At 40.7% G+C, this 20134-nt stretch overlaps 1 protein-coding gene across 38 annotated transcripts in view; it reads left to right on the forward strand.

The window, feature by feature from the left end:
• The window catches only part of CSPP1 (centrosome and spindle pole associated protein 1), a 144216-nt gene that overhangs the window by 25323 nt on the left and 98759 nt on the right, over positions 1-20134 (forward strand). For 23 of the 38 annotated variants that reach the window (XR_011389120.1, XR_011389122.1, XR_011389123.1 and 20 more), the window contains exons 5-8: positions 439-462; positions 4512-4592; positions 6168-6266; positions 6964-7403. Coding sequence is in view for 32 of the 38 variants with exons in the window: in XM_008255605.4 (XP_008253827.2) it covers positions 439-462; positions 4512-4592; positions 6168-6266; positions 6964-7403 (644 nt within the window). In the remaining 6 variants the exon portion in view is untranslated. The remainder of the gene's footprint in view (positions 1-438; positions 463-4511; positions 4593-6167; positions 6267-6963; positions 7404-20134) is intronic. The other 15 variants (XM_070075114.1, XM_070075124.1, XM_070075132.1 and 12 more) reach the window with 1 other exon arrangement.

The raw sequence follows: 20134 nt of genomic DNA on the forward strand, positions 1-20134 counted from the left end.
CCCAGTTATGATTTCCTACTCTTCCACTGGCCCCTGCCATGTATTAAAATCACATGTCGAGTTCTAGTTGCTAATTATTTTCTTCTTAGCTAAGCTTATCAAATTCATTTAATATGTTTATTTAATAACCAAACTCTTTGCTTTATGATTTAATGTTTTGTTTAGCAGAATACTTGTTTTAAATATATTTTGTTAAATTATATAATAACTAAAGGTTTATGTAAGTTTTAAAATACAGTTTACTTTTTGGATTATTAAAGGATTTTAAACAATCATGTCGTTTCTAACTCATCCCAAGATATTCTTTAGTTTTTCACTGCTTTTTAATGGTGTTTGTTCCAAATGCATAAGTAGTCTCTTATTTATTGTGATTTGCATATGGAGAGAATGGACTTTGACTGAATACATTTTATCAATGGCTTCTTTCCTTGACTTTAGGGCATTACACAAGCAAAAAGAAAGGTAGGATTGCCTGCGAAATGTTCTTTAGTTTTATTTATTTTTTTGTTTTTTTGGTAAAGATCTAATTGCTTGCAATCATTTGCATTTATGAGATTCAAACTAGTTAGGAAAGTAATTTCATTTGTCATTTCTGAGACTTTTGAATGATACTATTTAGTATCGTTGCTTCCAATAAGTTGACAGTTTTCACATTAAAATTTTCCATTCTTGTAATCATTGATTTTGATTCCTGCTTTGCGCTTCCTTTTTTTGTTGCTTTCTTATGCATTCTTTGTAAATATTCCCCAGCTTTGTTTTCAGCATGCTAGTTTTTGTTCTTCAGGTTACGCTAATCACAATAAGATTAATGTAATCATAGAATATTGAAGATATTTGAAGATGTTTGAAATACATTTTGTGACAATTTGGATTACTTGATAGTTTTGCACTAAAAGTTGTGGATTGCATTTGTAAGCTTATATTGGCAGATAAGTTTTGCACTTTTACAAATCTGTTTTTAAAAAGATTGTTCGCATTTCTTAACTCTTAAACTAACATTTTTTAAACACTTAAGCTGAAGATGAATTAGGCATGAATTCTGTTTTCAGGAGATATAGCATCTTGATTTAGAGATATAGTGTTCATACAATTAAGAGATAACTACAACAGGAAGGATGTAATGATCAGGAAAGGCCTTCAGAGTTGGAGGTGTTATTTTGTAAGGCATTATATAATAGAATCTGGGTTATCTAGAGGAAGATCAAGGAAAGAAATCTTTCAAGATAAGAAATACAGAATGAAGAATGACTCGGAGGGTAGGTTAAGCTTTATAGAATGAGACATTTAGGTTTGCTACTATGACTGGGTCAGAGTGTGATTCTTTTTGAGAGTAGTGAAACATAATTATGTAGGATATTAGGATAATATTAGGTAGCAATAGATTTTTAACTTGTGTGTGATAGGCAGTGATGAAACATTTGTTATACATGACTTTTATGTTCCATCCTGACTCCCTTGACTTGCACCTCATTGTGTTTGGGTGGTGGTTTCCTCTGGTATAGGAATTTCTTCTGGTACCAGATGCCTACCACTGGCATTACTTCATGGTCTAATGATGGGGGATCATAAGAAAAAATTATCTTTATGAAAATTAGAGATCAAGGAGCATAAATCTTTAAAGACAAAAAAAGGAATTTCCTTGTGATGGATTATCAAGAAAATAGTGTGGTAGAAGAAGAATTATTTTCTTAAAGTGAAAGCGATAATCTTTGGTTTATATCTGAGGAGGTGGAAGTGGAAAAGGAAGCAAAGGGAAAAGAAAATGACATAGAATATTGGGAGGTAATTGCAGCTTTCTGGATCTCTATAATATGTATTGTTTTGAAGACCCCCTCCTGGGTTTCTTGTGGTTTCTAGACTATTGGATTGCCTGGAAACTTTAATTTTGCTTAGAAAGGCTATTAAAACAAACTACTACCGTCATCTTTATACTTTTTAAGAATAAAGGATGCCTAACAGTGCCAAAAGGACATTTATTCAAAGCAGTTTTTAAATTGAATCAGTAAATTATTATCTCTGACCCAGAGCTCTCTGTCTTACACCTTAGAGTTTTCTGTCTGATTTCCTACTTGGCATTCTCACTTAGAAATCTAACTGGTATCTAATATGTTAAGAATATTCTAGAAAATTTCTGCAAAGAAACTCTTATTTTCCTGTCAGTTTCCTCTGCTTGAATAAGCTTTAGGAGGGTGAGAATTTTTTTTTTAAATCTGTTTTCTTCACTGATGAGTTCCAAATGTATAAACTAATTTGGACATATAGTAGTTCCTTAATATTTATTGAATGAATGATTAAAATTCAGCCTTTTGAAAAACTTACCTATGTTCTTCTGTTTAGTTTTTTCATTTATCTTGCTGGACTTGGATTGGAGGTGGGAAATTGCTCAATGAAGGAACGAGGATGTTATATCTGTCTTTACAGAGTTGGAACTCTATCTTTTAATGCATTTATAACTTGACAAAATTATTAGGTTTATGGTGTGCTTTGATATGTTGGGGGTAAATTGACTCAGGGATTTAGTCATGTGTCTTATACTTGTCAAAGAAGTTTAGTTTCATCAACCAACTTGTAAGTAGCTTTTCTAGCACAACTTATTTGTAGATTCAGACTAAGTGAAATTTTAATAATCACTTGATTTTTTCAAAGATTCATTTTTAATTTATTTGAAAGACAGTGAGAGAGGTAGAGACAGAGAGAGAGAGGTCTTCCATCCTCTAGTTCACTCCCCAGATGGCCGAAACAGCCAGAGCTGCGCCGATCCCAAGACGGGAGCCAGGAGCTTCCTCTGGGTCTCCCACATGGGTGCAGGGGCCCAAGCACTTGGACAATCTTCTACTGCTTTCCCAGGCCATAGCAGAGAGCTGGATTGGAATAGGAGCAGTCGGGTCTCAAACCAGCGCCCACTTGGGATGCCAGGGCTTTAACCAGCTGCACCACAGCACCAGCCCCAGTTATCACTTAATTTTATCAGTCACTTTGTTCCTGTAATATTGTGAACATAGCATTGTTATCTTCTTTGATCCTTTTATAATTTTGGTAGGTAGGGAGAACAGGCACTATTCCCATTTTAAGGAGTAAGAAAGTCTCTAAGAGAAGTTAACTAGGCTGGCACCGCGGCTCACTAGGCTAATCCGCAGCCTTGCGGCGCCGGCACACTGGGTTCTAGTCCTGGTCGGGGCGCCGGATTCTGTCCCAGTTGCCCCTCTTCCAGGCCAGCCCTCTGCTGTGGCCAGGGAGTGCAGTGGAGGATGGCCCAAATACTTGGGCCCTGCACCCCATGGGAGACCAGGATAAGTAGCTGGCTCCTGCCATCGGATCAGCGCGGTGCGCCGGCCGCAGAGTGCTGGCCGCGGCGGCCATTGGAGGGTGAACCAATGGCAAAGGAAGACCTTTCTCTCTGTCTCTCTCTCTCACTGTCGACTGCCTGTCAAAAAAAAAAAAAAAAAAAAAACACAAAAACTAATTCCATGTTATACAACTGTTTATGTTTTAGGGCTTTTATGTTTTAGTCTTTTGGTTTCCACTTTGCTGCATTAACTACATATTTAATGAACAAGAAAGGAGAAACAAATGAAGAAATAACATTCTTGGTTATATCTTTTTGCATTTGAGTAGATGTCCACTCACAATTGCAGGAAAAATAGAAAAACATTTTGGCATACATAAGGATATCTATGTGGAAAAATTTTAAAAATTTTTTAATTTAAAAGATTTATTCATTTATTTGAAAGAGTTACAAAAAAAAGGAGAGACCTTCCACCCACTGGTTTCTCTCCTGATGGTTGCAATAGCCAGGGCTTGGGCCATGCCAAACCAGGAGTCGGGAGCTTCATCCAGGTCTCCCACATATAGATGGCATAGGCCTAAATACTTAGGCCATCTTTCACTGCTTTTCCCAGGCCATTAACAGGGAGCTGGACCTGAAAAGTAGCCAGGACACAAACTGGCACTCATTGTGGGATGCTGGTTTCTCAGGGTGTAGCTTTATCCACTGGTGTAGCACCAGCCCCAAGGAGGAAGTTTAAATTTACATTATGAACAAAAGAACAAGAGAGCACTGAGAATGGCGAATATGTACTGAGAGGGGGAATATAAATTGGGAATGTCTGCTTTTTTCCTAATGCCTTTAATCATTTTAAATCAATAGATACATGAGGGGGTCTTCAAAAAGTTCATTAAGTATGCCTATTTATGAAAAAACCATGCATGGATTTCAAATTTTTTTCCATCAAAACAAACATCTTTTGATTCCACATTTCATGAACTTTTGGAAGTACCCTTGAATGCAAACTGCAACTGAGAATTAAGACCTGATTGTTTGTTTCAGGGAGTTGTTAATCAGAAGATTCTTTTTTCCTGATTACTTTTGATATAGTCCCTATCCACATGAAGTTTTGTCTTCATCTTCATTCTTTTTACTCATTTAATAATGGGATAATTCAGAATATATAATGTAAAAACAATTTTGAAGGCAATTAGGTAATCTATTTTTTTAATGTGTATATATACAGAAAAATTTTCTGTCTACGGGTGAAACAGATCCATCTACTCTGGGAGTTTCTCTTCCTATTGGTGAGAGGTTATCTGCAAAGGTAGGAGTAGTTATTTTGGGTAATATTTTTCTGAGCCATCAAAATCATAAAAGAACATACTCCTGATTTCAGTGCCAACAGAAGTTTACATTGTTTTCCCTATAATGGAATATTTCTTTTTTTAAAAATCTGTGAAATCTCTAGCTATACTGCTTAAAAAAATTCTGAACATTACTTTGTAACCATATAATTTGATGCATTTTTGTAATATGCTGATTGTTTTCCTGTATTTGATTGTACATAATTGAATATTTAGAGCTTAATTTTTCAGTATTGGCTTCTGAACTTTATGCCATGTGATAAAGTTATTAGTGAAATGAGTGAATGTGAGCTTTTATGTGGAATGTGGGTAGGGGCTCTTTGTATGTTTTTATCAGTCCTAATGTCCTTGCTCATTAAGGGTGGTAGCAATAAAGTACTATCCACCTCTTATAAAGATAAAATGGACAATTGACAATATGTTTCAAAGGACAGGCCTATTTTATGTAATACTGATTTAGATTGTGTTATTTCATTGACTTTGGAGGTATTAGGATTTAAGAATATTCCTTACATAATGTGTCTTTTTTTAAAAAAGATTTATTTATTTGAAAGTCAAGAGTTACACAGAGAGAGGAGAGGCAGAGAGAGAGAGAGAGAGGTCTTCCATCCATTGGTTCACTCCCCAGATGGCCACAATGGCCGGAGCTGCGCCGATCCTAAGCCAGGAGCCAGGAGCTTCTCCCCGGTCTCCCACGTGGGTGCAGGGGCCCAGGGACTTGGGCCATCTTCTATTGCTTTCCCAGGCCATAGAGAGCTGGACGGGAAGTGGAGCAGCCGGGTCTCAAACCGGCGCCCATATGGGATGCCGGCACTTCAGGCCAGGGTGTTAACCTACTGCGCCACAGTGACGGCCCCACATACTGTGTCTTTCAACAGAACATTTCTGTTACAATATTTTAGTGTTTATCATAACTTTACCTTTCTATTTAAAAAGTATATAATTAAGATTCTTCTGTTGACCTTGGGAGGGAAATGATTAGCAGCAAGTGTTTTGGGGAGTGGTTTGGGGGTTTAGAGGTAAGAGACGTCCCTGAAAAGAAGAAAGGTAGCCCAGTCGTATCTCCTTGAAAACCTGTAATGACAGACCTGGCAAACACATTCGTCATATTTAAGAGTTGGAGAGATTTATCTTTGGATGCTTTTGGCAGAATGCACCTGAGGTTTGTTTAGGAATGCTATTGTTAAACAAACTTGGATTTATGGGATGTGGCCCTTGGGAAATGGCATCTAAGCTCTAACTACTGCAGTATAAAATGGAGATGTTTCATTACCAAAGCGGCTTCCTTCTACTAGAAACCTCATATTAATGAACCACAGCATGTAGACATGTGTGCATGTTCTCTTCTGGAAAGAAAGATCTGGGGAGCTGAAGTGGCCATCTCAAACTTTTCTTCTCCCATGCCTGGCAATGACTTCTTTATTAGTAAAAGCTTGATTCTGGGTGAAAGCTCTGATTTGTGTGATTTTGATTTAAAATTAAAGTACTTTTTCCTATAGTTGATTTTAATATTGCCTTTTGATTTCTATTTTAAGGAAAGGTTGAAACTTGAACGCAACAGAGAATACAATCAGTTTCTCAGGGTTAAGGAAGAATCCAGTGAAAAGTCCAGACAGGTAGAAAAGAGTACTGAGGTAGGTTTTTGCTTTTAAAGTAAATATTTGGTACCACAGGATGAATATTTTGTACTTACATGAAAATTTTTTTATGTTTTAGATTTTTTCACTTTGTTTTTATGTAAATATTTGAAACAATAAGTCTTATTAAACCAAACATAGAACATTTAATATTTTGTTTTAGAAATTATTTTGTCTTATATTGAAGAACTTACCCTGCCTTTAAAAATTTGTCCTCATTGAGGAGATTTAATGTTGGATATCAGTTTTAAGTGTTTATTTTTTATTTTTAAGTTTAAAAAAATTTTTGAAATTTCTATCTATATCTTTTTTTTGAGATTTAAGGATGATTGATATAAGTAGGGCCAAAAAGTTTACCACCTCTATGTTCTTTTTGTTGAGAAGAATTTAATTTGGACTATATTGAAGTAACGTTTAACTGTCAAAATATGTCCAATATCTCCTGGGGATAGCAATTTGCCATTAGCTTACTCGTTTTTTTCATAGCCACTTATTGCTGCTACCTTGTATTAGTATTTAATGTTTTATTGCAAGACACAATTTCCTTGAAGTTTTTATCCTAAAGAAATTTTTTATGGGTAATTATAAACAGAGTTGAGTTGCTAAATGAACTAAGCAGAATTTGAGGATTTAATTACCTTTTAAGAGATAGTTTCTCATTAAGGTTAATTACTTTTTTCTTTTAATTGAACAGCCCAACAGTGAAGGAATTAAAAAATCTTTTAGTCGAGTTCAACCTGATGTACCTTCACAAATACAAACATCTTGCGAAAATTCAGAGGGTCCCACGACAGATATCTTAATTCCTTCAGAGGCATATGAACAGCTTCTAAACCAAAGACGACTAGAGGAAGACAGATATCGGCAATTAGATGATGAAATTGAATTAAGGAATAGAAGAAATATTAAAAAAACGAATGAAGAAGTGGGCATCTCTAATACAAAGCAGCAAAGTTTTGCCAACAAGACTGGTATTCCAGATAGAAGACTTCGCAAGTTTAATGACAACCGCATTGTTGATAGACAGTATTATAGACCAGACCAAGATCCTGAAGTAAGTGAAGAAATGGATGAGAGATTTAGATATGAGAGTGATTTTGATAGAAGACTTTTGAGAGTGTATCCAAATGACAGGTATTTACAACTTTATTTTTAATTTCTTTGTGTAATGTTACTGTTACTTTTATCATAATATTGGGAGAAGAAATTTCATTTGATTCACTAAATTTGATTAATTTAAGATGTTGTCAATTTTATGATGTACCATTATTTTATGTTGCCACTAAGGGAAAATGTGAAACACTTGAGAGGTACTCTGTTGTGAAGGTGGGAAACTGAAAGGCTACACCTTCATGTAAAAAAAAAAAAAATTGGGAGATAAACATTCCTACAGAAGGGAACAAAAGGAAACTTTCATGTCCCAGTGCTGGCACTCAATGAGGGGAGTAAAAGAAAAATATCTTCCCTGAGAATTTGAATGTAAGCTAGTACTTATTCAGGGTCACAGTTTTTCATGCTGCTAGTAGTGTTCAAAAAAGCCTCCAAGCAAGAAATTATACAATTATCTTGATTCATTGTGTCCCTAGGTTGATGGCAGTTACAATACCAATATGTCCTTAGAACTGTATCTACAAAGCACATTGAATCTGTTAAAAACTAATTAAAAATTTAAGAAGAGAATAAGATGTGGGAACAAAGTACTGCTTCAAATAGATGAAATGGTTTATTATTCAAATGCTCTTAAGTACTTTTGTTAGTATATTTGGTTTTTGAAATTTATTTGAGAGACAGGGAGAGACTTGTGTCCACAGAGTGAGCTGCCATCCACTTGTGCCCTCCTGAAATGCCAACAATCAGTGGGACTGCCTGGGCTGAAGCCTGGATCCCAGAGCCAGGAGCAAGGAAAACAATTCAGGTCTCCTACATGGGTGGGAGAAACCCAATTACTTGAGCCTCGCTGCTGCCTCCCTGTGTCTCCATTAGCAGGAAGCTGGAGTTAGAAATCCCAGACTTTTTCGTGTGGATGTGGACATCTTGATGACTAGGCCATGCCTACCTACCCTAATACGTGTGTGTGTGTGTGTGTGTGTGTGATGTATGTATGTTTAAAATTTTATTTATATATTTGAGAGAGGTACAGACAGAGGGAGAGACAGAGTGAAAGGTCTTCTATCTGCTGGTTTGCTCCCTATATGGAGAGAGCTGGGCCAATCCAAAGCCAGGAGCCAGGAGCTTCTTCTGGGTCTCCCATGCCGGTGCAGAGGCCCAAGCACTTAGGTCATTTTTCACTGCTTTCCTAGGCCATAAGCAGACAGCTGAATTGGATGAGAAGTAGCCAGGACATGAATTGGTGCCCATATGGGATGCCAGTGCCTTGGGTGAAAGCTTAGTATATTTGTTTTAAGTTGCGTGTTGAACATTTAAATGAAATGACATGAACATTTTTTCTTACCAGATTTTTAGATGCTTTTAAACTTTCTTCCAATGTTTTTTTTTGTGACACTATTTGTAATTTCTTAACTGTTACAGTGAGATTTTATTGACATGATTATCTTAATACTGAAGGTTGTTATATTTTAACCTTTTTACTTGGAGATAGAAATATTACAAGGTCTCCTATATGTCATTGACTTTTTAACTTCAAAGAGCTAAATCTAGATTTTTACCAGTTTATAGGACTTGATTCATTTACTAGTCCAAAGAGTTTATTATTTTAGTACTTCACAAAATTTTCATGGTTAATACTACATGATCTATGTCCTGACTGTTAATTACAATACAGAAGTTTTACAGGAATGTCCACAAATTTTTGTTTTTTAAAGAATTATTTTATTTATTGGAAAGGCAGAGATAAGAGATCTTCCATCCTCTGGTTCACTCCTCAAATGGCCACTGTGACTGGATCTGGGCCAGGCCAAAGCCAGGAGCCAGGAACTTCTTCTGGATTTCCCACAGGGGCGCAGGGACCTAAGGGCCTGGGCCATCTTCCGCTTCCTTCCCAGGTGTATTAGCAGGGAGCTGGATTGGAAGTGGAGCAGCCAGGATGCAAATTGGTGCCCATGTGGGACTAGCACTGCAGGTGGAGGCTTACTCTTGTATGTCACAACTCTGGCCCCCAAACATTTATTCTTAATATCCTGTTGTAGTAGAATGCAGGAACAGAGAGGCGGGACACCCAGGCTTATAGCTGGAAGCAGCGTTTATTTGTGCTGGCACTGGCTCAGTGGATTCACATCCAAAGGCTGAGTCCCTAATGTAATGGGCTGTTGTTTTTTTATACTCTTGATTAGTTCCTCTTTACAATTTTAGTCCCTTTGTCCCCCTTATATGGTTACATACATTCTGATTGGCTACAAGGTTGCTTCAGGATTGCAACTGGGTTGTGCATACACACACAGATATGGTTAGGCCAACTAGCTCTTATTTGTTCCCCTTTTCCTGTAAGACCACTACCACATTCCCCCACTTTGATTCTTGGACCCTTCCTAGGGTCAAAGAACATAATCATGGTTTAAAGGTTTATGTTGCCATAATATTATCACATGTGAGGCCATTTTTCTTTTTGACCATGGTCTAGATAAGGCTTGTGACAGTTCTTAAAACCAAGTGAAGTAGGCAGTGTAGAATTAGGCAGGCTCTTAAAATTAAAATCAATGCCTGTGAGGGTCTTGAATTCCCCAAAATTTGAGAACCATCTTCCAGGCAACCCACTGGGATTCCGGCCTCTCCAGGTCTAGAATGGGACATAGGCAATCTTTATCATTTGGCCAGTAATTTCTTCTATGAGCTTACCCTCATCATCTATTTGTAAATGCAGTTGCTCAAATTAAATTTTCTTCAAAATTCTCCTTCGGAGGCAAGTAAGTAATCTAAGAATAAGTGCTTCTGGTAGATGGCATTTTAGTATTTTGTTTGGCCAATATATTGAGACCTTTTGCAGTTTTGTTATAATTTCAACAATAGCCTGTACTCTAATGATGTGGTTTAACATGTAAATGAGAGTATAGTACCTGTAGGACCCAACTTCTGCCCAGGTGGCTGGACCATAATAACATATTATATGTTCTGGGGGGCTTTGTCATCCTTCCAGTGGCCAATTTGTAAGTCAAGTCACTTTCTCTGGGCTCCCCAGTCCTCATACACTTGTACTCCCCAGTGTTCTTCCCTGGTTAGTGGGAGCAAGAAGAAGGAAGGATGAGTGGACTCCAACACACAAGATACCAACAAACGGGGAAGTACAACATAGGCTGTTCTCCCCCTGGGGCCCATCACTGGATGTCTGCAGCAGCATTTTCCCAGACCTGTTGGAGGTTAGAGAAGTTGGATGAAGGGTGGGGATTTGGTTCTGTATGGTTTGGGAACCCCCATACTGGGTTTTTTGAGTGCTTGTGTTATTAGAATTTTTGGCCTAGGCATATCAGGTTTCTGTCAGAGATGTTAAATTGTCCTCTTTAGGCAAGACAGTGCCATCTAATTATTGACGTTTCAACCACAATAACAGGGCAGGAATACCATGTCTTATTATAAAGTTTGTAGGGATCTAGTTTACTAGCTTCCCAAGGCCAAGATGAAACATTGAAAGTTTGAACTACAGGTCTACCAACATCAAGAACAGATTTCTGGTGGTAATTGATATGGTGGGGGGGAGGTCATTTTTCATAAGAGGAATGGTTGTCTTCATGAGATGAGGTCTTATATGAAGTTGAGACCCTTTTGACAAATAGTTCCAGGATCTTGTCCTTGCCCATGGATAGATATAGCAATTTTGTGGCCAAATTTCCACTAGAGTCCTTCGAGTTGAGAGTGGTAAAGTAAATGGGGTTACAGGATCCTGATTGACAGTTTGATGTATGACACCACTTTGGAGGAGGACTGTTTTGTCCTTATTCTGCCAAGAGGACTATGATACATAGCTCCTAGTTGGGACACACACATCTTCAACTGAACACAGGGACCCAGGACTGGATTGTTCATGCATCTATTAATCATTGAGTGTGTGTTTTTGTCCCCAAACTAAATTTCTGCATGGCACATTCCTAGTTGTAAGTTTTTGTCTATGACTTTGCAAACATAAAAAAAATATTGATACTGGTAGTTTTAAGTCAGTGATCGGGGTCCATTTAAGGAGTGTTTCCTCTTTATGGTACTTTGGACCTCCAGCCATTCCTTGCCTGAGGGGTACTGCTGGCCAAAAAATGTACTGGTCCCTTTGTTGGCAGATAGAAATGGTGGTCTTGTTATGTCGACAGATCCCTGAGACTGTTCCCTGGCTAGAGAGATGGGTATGATAAAGTAGGGTTTTGGCAACACCCTGGCCTGATAAAGTTAAGCAAATACATTGATCACAGGCTGATGTTCTTAGGATCATGAAAGGTGGCCAGATTAGAAGCAGCAAATAGCAGCTAAGCATCCTATCCCAAGGAGGTAAAAGTGAAAAATAGAAAGCTTTTGCCACAGGTCCAGTTGCCTGGGACAGTTTCTGCCAACCCTATATTGAAGATCAGGGCAAAAATAATAGCAACAGATAAGTGCAGGGAGTTACTATGCGTTACAGTAGGAGGACTGATAAAGCAAACAAGAACAATCCATATATTTCATCAGGTGGTCGATTCCTCAAGCTTCTGTCATAAGTAGGTTGATCAGCTTCCAGAGTGACTAACACAGGCTATAGTCCTTGGAGGTCTCCTGTGATGAGGCTTATTTCTTCCAGATGGTCAGTTTGCATGGTGCTGCCCAGAGATGCACTCCCAGTCGCGAGCTCCTGGCTTTACCTTGTATGGTGGATGCAGGGGACTACTTTGGTCACCTTAACTGCAATAGGAGTGGACAAAACAACAGTGAATGGACCTCTCCAAAGGGCTTTTAGCGATTGAACATTTCATTCTTTCATCCATACCATATCTCCTGGCTTAAAGGGATGGGTGTCTGTGGTTAAGCTCACAGGTAGTCGTTCCCTAACCCAATGATTGATGGAAGATAGGTTCAAGCTGAGGGGTTGCGTCTGTTGCCTCAGAGTGAGGTTGTCTATTTCTTTTACATCTTCATATATTCTCTTGACAATAGGTGGAGAGCACCCATATAAGATTTCAAAAAGAGAGAACCTGTTTGCTTGATAGGGCTAGATATAGGTCTTAACAGACCTATTGGTAACAGTTGATCCCAGTGTAGGTGGGTCTCCTGGAACAGTTTACTCAATTGTGTCAGCATTCATTTCATTTTTTTCTGAGCTCTGGGGACGATAGGCTGTGTGTAACTGTCAGATGATTCCTAGTCCTTTTGTCACATCTGTACCACTTCCACTATGAATGCGGACCTGTTGTTGGACCCAGTAGTAATTGGGATACCAAAGTGTGGGATAATCTCCTCTAGTAGAAGCTGGGCCACTCTGTGGGCCTTTTCATTGTGGATTGGGAAAGCGTCTACCCAGCCTGAGAAAGTGCACACAAAAACCAAGAGTTGTCAATCCCAAACATGAGGGAGTTCAGTAAAGTTCATGGTTAGGTTTTGTTTTCTTCCCTCCCTCCCTCCCTTTCTTCCTTCTTTCCGTCCTTCCTTCCTTCCTCCCCCCCCTTTCCTCTCTTCTCTCTCTTCTCTCTCTCTTTCTCTCTTTCTCTTTTTCTCTCTTTCTTTCTTGTTACACAGAGGAGAGGCAGAGAGAGAGAGAGGTCTTCCATCCAATGGTTCACTCCTCAACTGGTCGCAGTGGCCGGAGCCAGGCCCATCTGAAGTCAAGAGCTTCTTCTGGGTCTCCCACGCAGGTGCAGGGGCCCAAGGACTTGGACCATCTTCTGCTTTCCCAGGTCATAGCAGAGAGTTGGATTTGAAGTGGAGCAGCTGGGACTAGAACCGGTGCCCATATGGTATATACGCGGGCGCTTCAGGCCAGGGTGCTAACCCGCTGTACCACAGTGCCGGCCCTATGGTTATGTTTTCAAAAGGAGGTCCTCCTATGCTTTGTATGGAGGGGGGGGGGGGTCACCTTGGTCCCCTGGGGGTTGTTTCTGGTACATACCTCATATTGTTCACATAAAACTCGGTGATGCTGGAGAGTCTAGGGATGTAAAAGTGTTGGCCCGATGTGGATTCCAGGGATGTCTGGCCAGTGTGAGTCTCTTGGTACAACTGCTTGATGAAAGTTGGGGCTGGTGACACAAGAGACTGGCACCTGGCCTTCGTCAAATTTCTACCATCCACCTGGGATGTAACTTCCATGTTCAGTGTTGAACCAAGTTAACTCCTGCTGGGAGTAGTTTGAGCTCTATTCCAAGGGACTAGGGGACAGGCAGTGGTCATGGCAATCAATTCTGTCAATCCCTGATAGCCATGAGCTTAGTTTTCTGTGGTTGGCTCTTTGTTTTTCCTGGACCGTGGTGGCATCCCCTTTTTGATGGCCCCAACAGCCTTTTTTCCCTGCATTGATTAGTTTGTTTTCTTTATTTAAAGCCCCATTTGCATGGAGGGTGGTGAAGGCGTACTTGGGATTTGTATATAAGCTGACATGAATTCCTGCTGCTATTGGAGAGCTAGGGTCAGAGCAATGAGTTCTGCCTTTTATGCTGAGGTTCCTGCAGGCAGGGGTTTGGCCTCAGTGGTAGAATGCAGGGTCACTACAGAGTATCCCGTGAGGTGTTTTCTTTGATGAAACTACTGCCATCAGTGAAATACTATGCATCTGGGTCTTTGATGGGCTGATCTGTCAAGTCTGGTTGGCTAGAAAACACTTCATCCATGACTTCCATGCAGTCATGGTTTGGCATACCTGACCTGACAGGCAATAGAGTTGCTGAGTTTAAAGTTCTCAATACCTCCTGTTGAATGCACAGGTTTTTTCACAGCATCCTTTGATATTTGACCATTTTGGCATTAGCCTGCATTGCCCCCTACATTCTCTTTTCTGTTTTTTTAAAGATTTATTTTTTATTTCAAAGCCTCTGGAGACAGGAATCCAATCCAGGTCTCCCATGTGAGTAGCAGGGACCCAACTACTTATGCCATCATCTGCTGCATTAGTAGCTAACTGGAATTGGGAACAGAGTGGAAACTGAAACCCAGGCACTCAGACATGCAATATAGGCATCCTGAACAACATTATAACTGCTAGGCCAAATACCTGCTCATCTTTTTATATTTGTGATCTCAGTTCCTCTTTATTTTGTAAACCTTTTCATATGCCACAGTGCATTTATTCATTTTAAGATTTATTGTATTTATTTGAAAGGTAGAGTTAGAGGGAAAGACAGAAAGAAATCTTCCATCTGCTGATTCACTTATAAATGGCTACAATGGCCAGGGCTGGGTTAGGTCGAAGCCAGGAGCTATGACACCTTCTGGGCTCCCATGTAGGTGGCACAGCCTCAAGCACTTGAGCCATCATTTACTGCCTTCCCAGATGCATTAGCAGGAAGCTAGACCAGAACCAGCGCAGCCAAGACTCTAACTGGCACTCTTATATGGGATGCCGTATACAAGGATGCTGACATCACAAGTGGCTTAATCTGTTGCTCCACAATGTATGTGTTAATGAAATATTTTTCTCTGCTTTAAAATGGGAAAGCTAAATATTACCCCCAGGAAATGATATTACCTTCCTAAGCTCATATCATGAATTACTGGCAGTGTTAAGTAATCAACAAGGTGGTTAATTAATTGAGATTGACTTCTCTATGTATGTATATATATATTTATACATACACACCAAATTGAGAAAAATTTTAAATGTTTAAGAGCTTTATAAGGTTGAATAATAGGGCCGGCACCGCGGCTCACTAGGCTAATCCATTGCCTTGCGGCGCCAGCACACACCGGGTTCTAGTCCCGGTCGGGGCGCCGGATTCTGTCCCGGTTGCCCCTCTTCCAGGCCAGCTCTCTGTGCTATGGCCCAGGAGTGCAGTGGAGGATGGCCCAGGTCCTTGGGTCCTGCATCCGCAAGGGAAGATCAGGAGAAACACCTGGCTCCGGGCTTCAGATCAGCGTGATGTGCCGGCCGTGGTGGCCATTGGAGGGTGAACCAATGGCAAAGGAAGACCTTTCTCTCTGTCTCTTTCTCTCACTGTCCACTCTGCCTGTAACAAAAAAAAAAAAAAAAAAAAAAAAAAAAAAAAAAAAAGTTGAATAATAGTGTCTTAGATACTTTGAAATTTACATGGTCTGTTTTTAAGGGAAATGGTTTACTGGGGAAGCCCGACAGATCAGAGAGAAAGGGTGAAGAAGGAAAAAGAGGGAAGAGAGTGTAAGAGAGAGAGCGTGTGTGAGCAAGAGTGCGAGTGCCATGTGTTCAAGAACAGGTCCTCTCAAAACTTTGCTGTGGGGGGGTGGGCAGGGAAGTAGGAGCAGTGAATCCCATTAGGGTGGGGGTGGAGCTGACACTGGTGGTTGGGCAGTGGGGCTTAGGACTGAAGCCTGTGGGTTAGTACCTAAGATGGCTAGTGAGGCATAGATCACGCCACATAGACTGTGACATTTTACTAACATTTTTCCCTTTTGTTTTTTGTAAAGCAAGAGTTGTATGGGATTACATTAGCCCCAAAAGTCCAGGAGGCTTAGAGGGACGATGATCTGTCTTTAGAGCTACTTCCTGTTGACATGGGGCGATGAGCTACTCTCTGCTGGCATGGGGAGATGTCTCAAGCTGCCGTCTCCTGAGTGGGGAACCGAGTATATCCCTGTAGCATCATTTGGTTGACTGCCTGGTTGGTGAAGGGCTTGGTTCGTTCCATTATCACCTCCTGTAAACACTTAGACACTGTAGTATAAAAGACAGGGGTGAGAATAGCAACGAATGATCCTAAGAGTAGTATTAACCAAGTAATGAGAGGATTTCATAGAGGAGAGGAAATGAGGGGGGCTCTCTGGACCCTTGTGGAGACTGTTTGATGGCTGTGGTTTAAAGCTGATCTCAACAAGGACGGGAGAAAGGCCACTGATTTTTTGCGGGTAGAGGGGGTTTGTCTGTAGAGAAATTCTGAACAATCATAAGACATTAAGTGAGAGGACCATCTATATACACAGGTAGGGAGTAGAGCCCCAAGTGGGCTAGATGGCTAGATCCAGAACAAAGGATAGAGTCATTATTGGAGAACCTGAGAAAGCTGCTGTCTAAACATGAGTAAGTTTTCTGATTTTGCTAATAGAACCTGAGAGAAGGGGCCTGATAATAATCAGGTGGGCTTTAAGGCCTTGCCAATTATAAGGCCCAGAACTATCTATCTCTTCACATGGGGCACATCATAAGGGAGGTGTGAACCTCCTTGGGGAGAGCATCTATAGGATCTTTTAAACAGTCATCCTATTCTTTTTTATTCATTAACCTAAGATTATAAGTTACTATATTACCTTAGTATATTTTACTTTAATGTTAATGAGTAAAAGAAGCTTTTAGCATTAAAAATGGCTGTTTTCTAATTTATGTGATAAGTTTAGCACTTTCATTCAACTTAAATGTTGGTATTTGCTAGTTTGTAATTAATAGCCATTTAACACAATTTAAAAAAAAAAAAGATTTATTTATTTGAAAGAGTTACACAGATAGAGAAGCAGAGAGAAAGAGAAGTCTTCTATCCACTGGTTTACTCCCCAATCTGCCGCAACGGCCAGAGCTGAGCTGATCTGAAGCCAGGATCCAGGAACTTCCTCTGGGTCTCCCACACGGGTGTAGGGACCCAGGGACTTGGGCCATCTTCCACTGCTTTCTCAGTCCATAACAGAGAGCTGGATTGGAAGTGGAGCAGCCAGGTCTTGAGCTGGCGGCGCCCATATGGGATGCCGGCACTGCAGGTGGCAGCTTTTTCCTGCTATTCCACAGTGCTGGCCCCCAATTTTTTTTTAATTTATTTTTTTAAGGAACACAAATTTCATAAGTACAACTTTATTCTTCCCACTGTATCAGCCCTCCCACCCACACTCCCACCCCTCGTCCTTCTCTCTTCCCTTGCCAGTCCCATTCTCCATTAAGATTAATACAATTCTGAAATAACACTGTAACACTGTGAATTTAGAATGTGTATTAGCCAAATAGATGAAGTGCTTGTTTTTTTTTTTTTTTAATTTATTTATTTGAGAGGCAGAGTTATGGTGGGGGCGGGGTGGGGGAGAAAGAGGTCAGTCTTTCATCCACTGGTTCACTTCTCAAATAGTCGCAACAGCTAGGGCTAGGCTAGGCCAAAGCCAGGAGTCAGGCAGGTCTCCCACATGGGTGCAGGGGCCCAAGGACTTGGGCCATCTTCCACTGCTTTCCCAGGCTATTAGCAGAGAGCTGGATTGGAAGAGGAGCAGCTGGGAAATGAACTGGTGCCCATATGGGATGCTGGTACCTCAGGCAGAGGCAGCCTACTAGGCACAGTGCCACCTCCATCTTTTTTTTTTTTTTTTAAATATATTTATTTTATTCATTTGAAAGGCAGAGAGAGAAAAGAGAGAGAGGTGTGTTCCATCTGCTGGCTCACTCCCCACATGGCCATAACAGATGGAGCTGGGCTGATTTGAAGCCAGGAGCCAGGATATTCTTCCAGGTCTCCCATGCGGGTGCAGGGGCCCAAGGACTTAGACCATTTCTTACTGCTTTCCCAGGCCATAGCAGAGAGCTGGATCAGAAGTGCGGCAGCAGGGACTTAAACCGGTGCCTGTATGGGATGCTGGCACTGCAGGCAGCTTTACTCGCTGTGCCACAGTGCTGGCCCCAGATCAAGTGCTTTCTTAATGTAGAACAGTCTTCTAACAAGTATGCATGCTTAGTGTGGAAGACATATATAAGGGGAAATTACTTATTAGAACGTTAAGTTACTTAGTTTGGCATTACTTTTTATTTTTGTGAGTACCATTTTAACATTTTTCCCACTTTAAAAGATGGGATTGACAGTAGAAAGCAGGCATTAAAATAAATATAAAAATTGGAAAAGAGCTGAAAACAGTGAGAAAAATTGTGACCCAGAGTTAGAATCTTGGAGTTTTTCAACTTCTGTAACGATAGTATTCTTAATAGCAAATTGATTCATAAGAGAGGAATTCTTGATATGAAAGCAGTGTAAACTACCGTTATTATAAGTTAGATGATTTAAGTAAAGAGAAACTGAATTATTCCTCTCTGGGAGCTGTATCAATATAGGACCAACAGGTGGTATGTATTTTTATAGTATTATGATTGATAGTTAAATATTACAAATTTCTTTCTGAAATAGTTTGATTCTGTGGCTTATTAGGAAAAAAAGTTATTCATTTTTAAGTTGTTCATTCACATTTAAATTAGCTGAAAATATAAAAATATTTTATAATTGGCCGGCGCCATGGCTCACTAGGCTAATCCTCCGCCTTGCGGCGCCGGCACACCGGGTTCTAGTCCCGGTCGGGGCGCCGGATTCTGTCCCGGTTGCCCCTCTTCCAGGCCAGCTCTCTGCTGTGGCCAGGGAGTGCAGTGGAGGATGGCCCAGGTGCTTGGGCCCTGCACCCCATGGGAGACCAGGAAAAGCACCTGACTCCTGGCTCCTGCCATCGGATCAGCGCGGTGCGCCGGCCGCAGCGTGCCGGCCGCGGCGGCCATTGGAGGGTGAACCAACGGCAAAGGAAGACCTTTCTCTCTGTCTCTCTCTCTCACTGTCCACTCTGCCTGTCAAAAAAAAAAAAAAACAAAAAAAAACAAAAACAAAAAAAAACAAAAAAAAATTTTATAATTTTCCTTTTTTGAAGATTAATGTGTTAATTTCTAGCATAAACTTTGCCATTCAGTTCTCTGACATTAAGATTTTTACCTAATTGACTGGGGTATTGGACCATGTCTTAAAGTCACTAGAGAGGGAAAAACATCTTTTTTCCATTTAGCCTAACTTTTTTTTTTAACAGGAACTGGTAAAACTATTTTGTAATTATTTCACTTTCTCAGTCATATCCGATTTGCATGTCAAAGGAAACAAATTATTTTGTGAATCCTTTATTATAAAACCCATTGGGGCCGGCGCCGCGGCTCACTAGGCTAATCCTCCACCTAGCGGCGCCGGCACACCGGGTTCTAGTCCCGGTTGGGGTGCCAGATTCTGTCCCGGTTGCCCCTCTTCCAGGCCAGCTCTCTGCTGTGGCCAGGGAGTGCAGTGGAGGATGGCCCAGGTGCTTGGGCCCTGCACCCCATGGGAGACCAGGAAAAGCACCTGGCTCCTGGCTCCTGCCATTGGATCAGCGCGGTGCGCCAGCCGCAGCGCGCCAGCTGCGGCGGCCATTGGAGGGTGAACCAACGGCAAAAGGAAGACCTTTCTCTCTCTCTCTCTCTCTCACTGTCCACTCTGCCTGTCAAAAAAAAACAAAAAAAACAAAAACCATTGGGTTGAGGTGTGGTAAGTGAACTCACATATTCAAAACTGAGCAATGTTTAGATGGATTACTTCTAGATCACATCGATAGGCTTAAACTGGTATTGACTCTAAAACCACAGTTAAAGAGAAAGGACTCAAATGTTTAGGGATTGTTAAAATAGGTATTAACCAATAAACTTGTCTATAGTGTGTAATAATGGGATGTAAGTATCTTTTATGGAGTATGGCCTTCTTTCTTTTATTTTTTATTATTTTTTAAAATTTATTTGACAGAGTTATAGACAGAGAGAGAGAGAGGTCTTCCCTCCGTTGGCTCACTCCCCAAATGGCCACCATGGCCATCGCTGTGCCGATCTGAAGCTAGGAGCCAGGTGCCTCCTCCTGGTCTCCCATGCGGGTGCCGGGACCCAAGCACCTGGGCCATCCTCCACTGCACTTCCAGGCTACAGCAGAGAGCTGGACTGAAAGAGGAGCAACCGGGACTAGAACCTGGCGCCCATTTGGGATGCTGGTGCTACAGGCGGAGGATTAACCAAGTCAGCCACGGCGCCGGCCCCTGGCCTTAACTTC

Source organism: Oryctolagus cuniculus, chromosome 6 (genome assembly GCF_964237555.1).
Source record: "Oryctolagus cuniculus chromosome 6, mOryCun1.1, whole genome shotgun sequence".
Lineage (NCBI taxonomy): Eukaryota > Metazoa > Chordata > Mammalia > Lagomorpha > Leporidae > Oryctolagus > Oryctolagus cuniculus.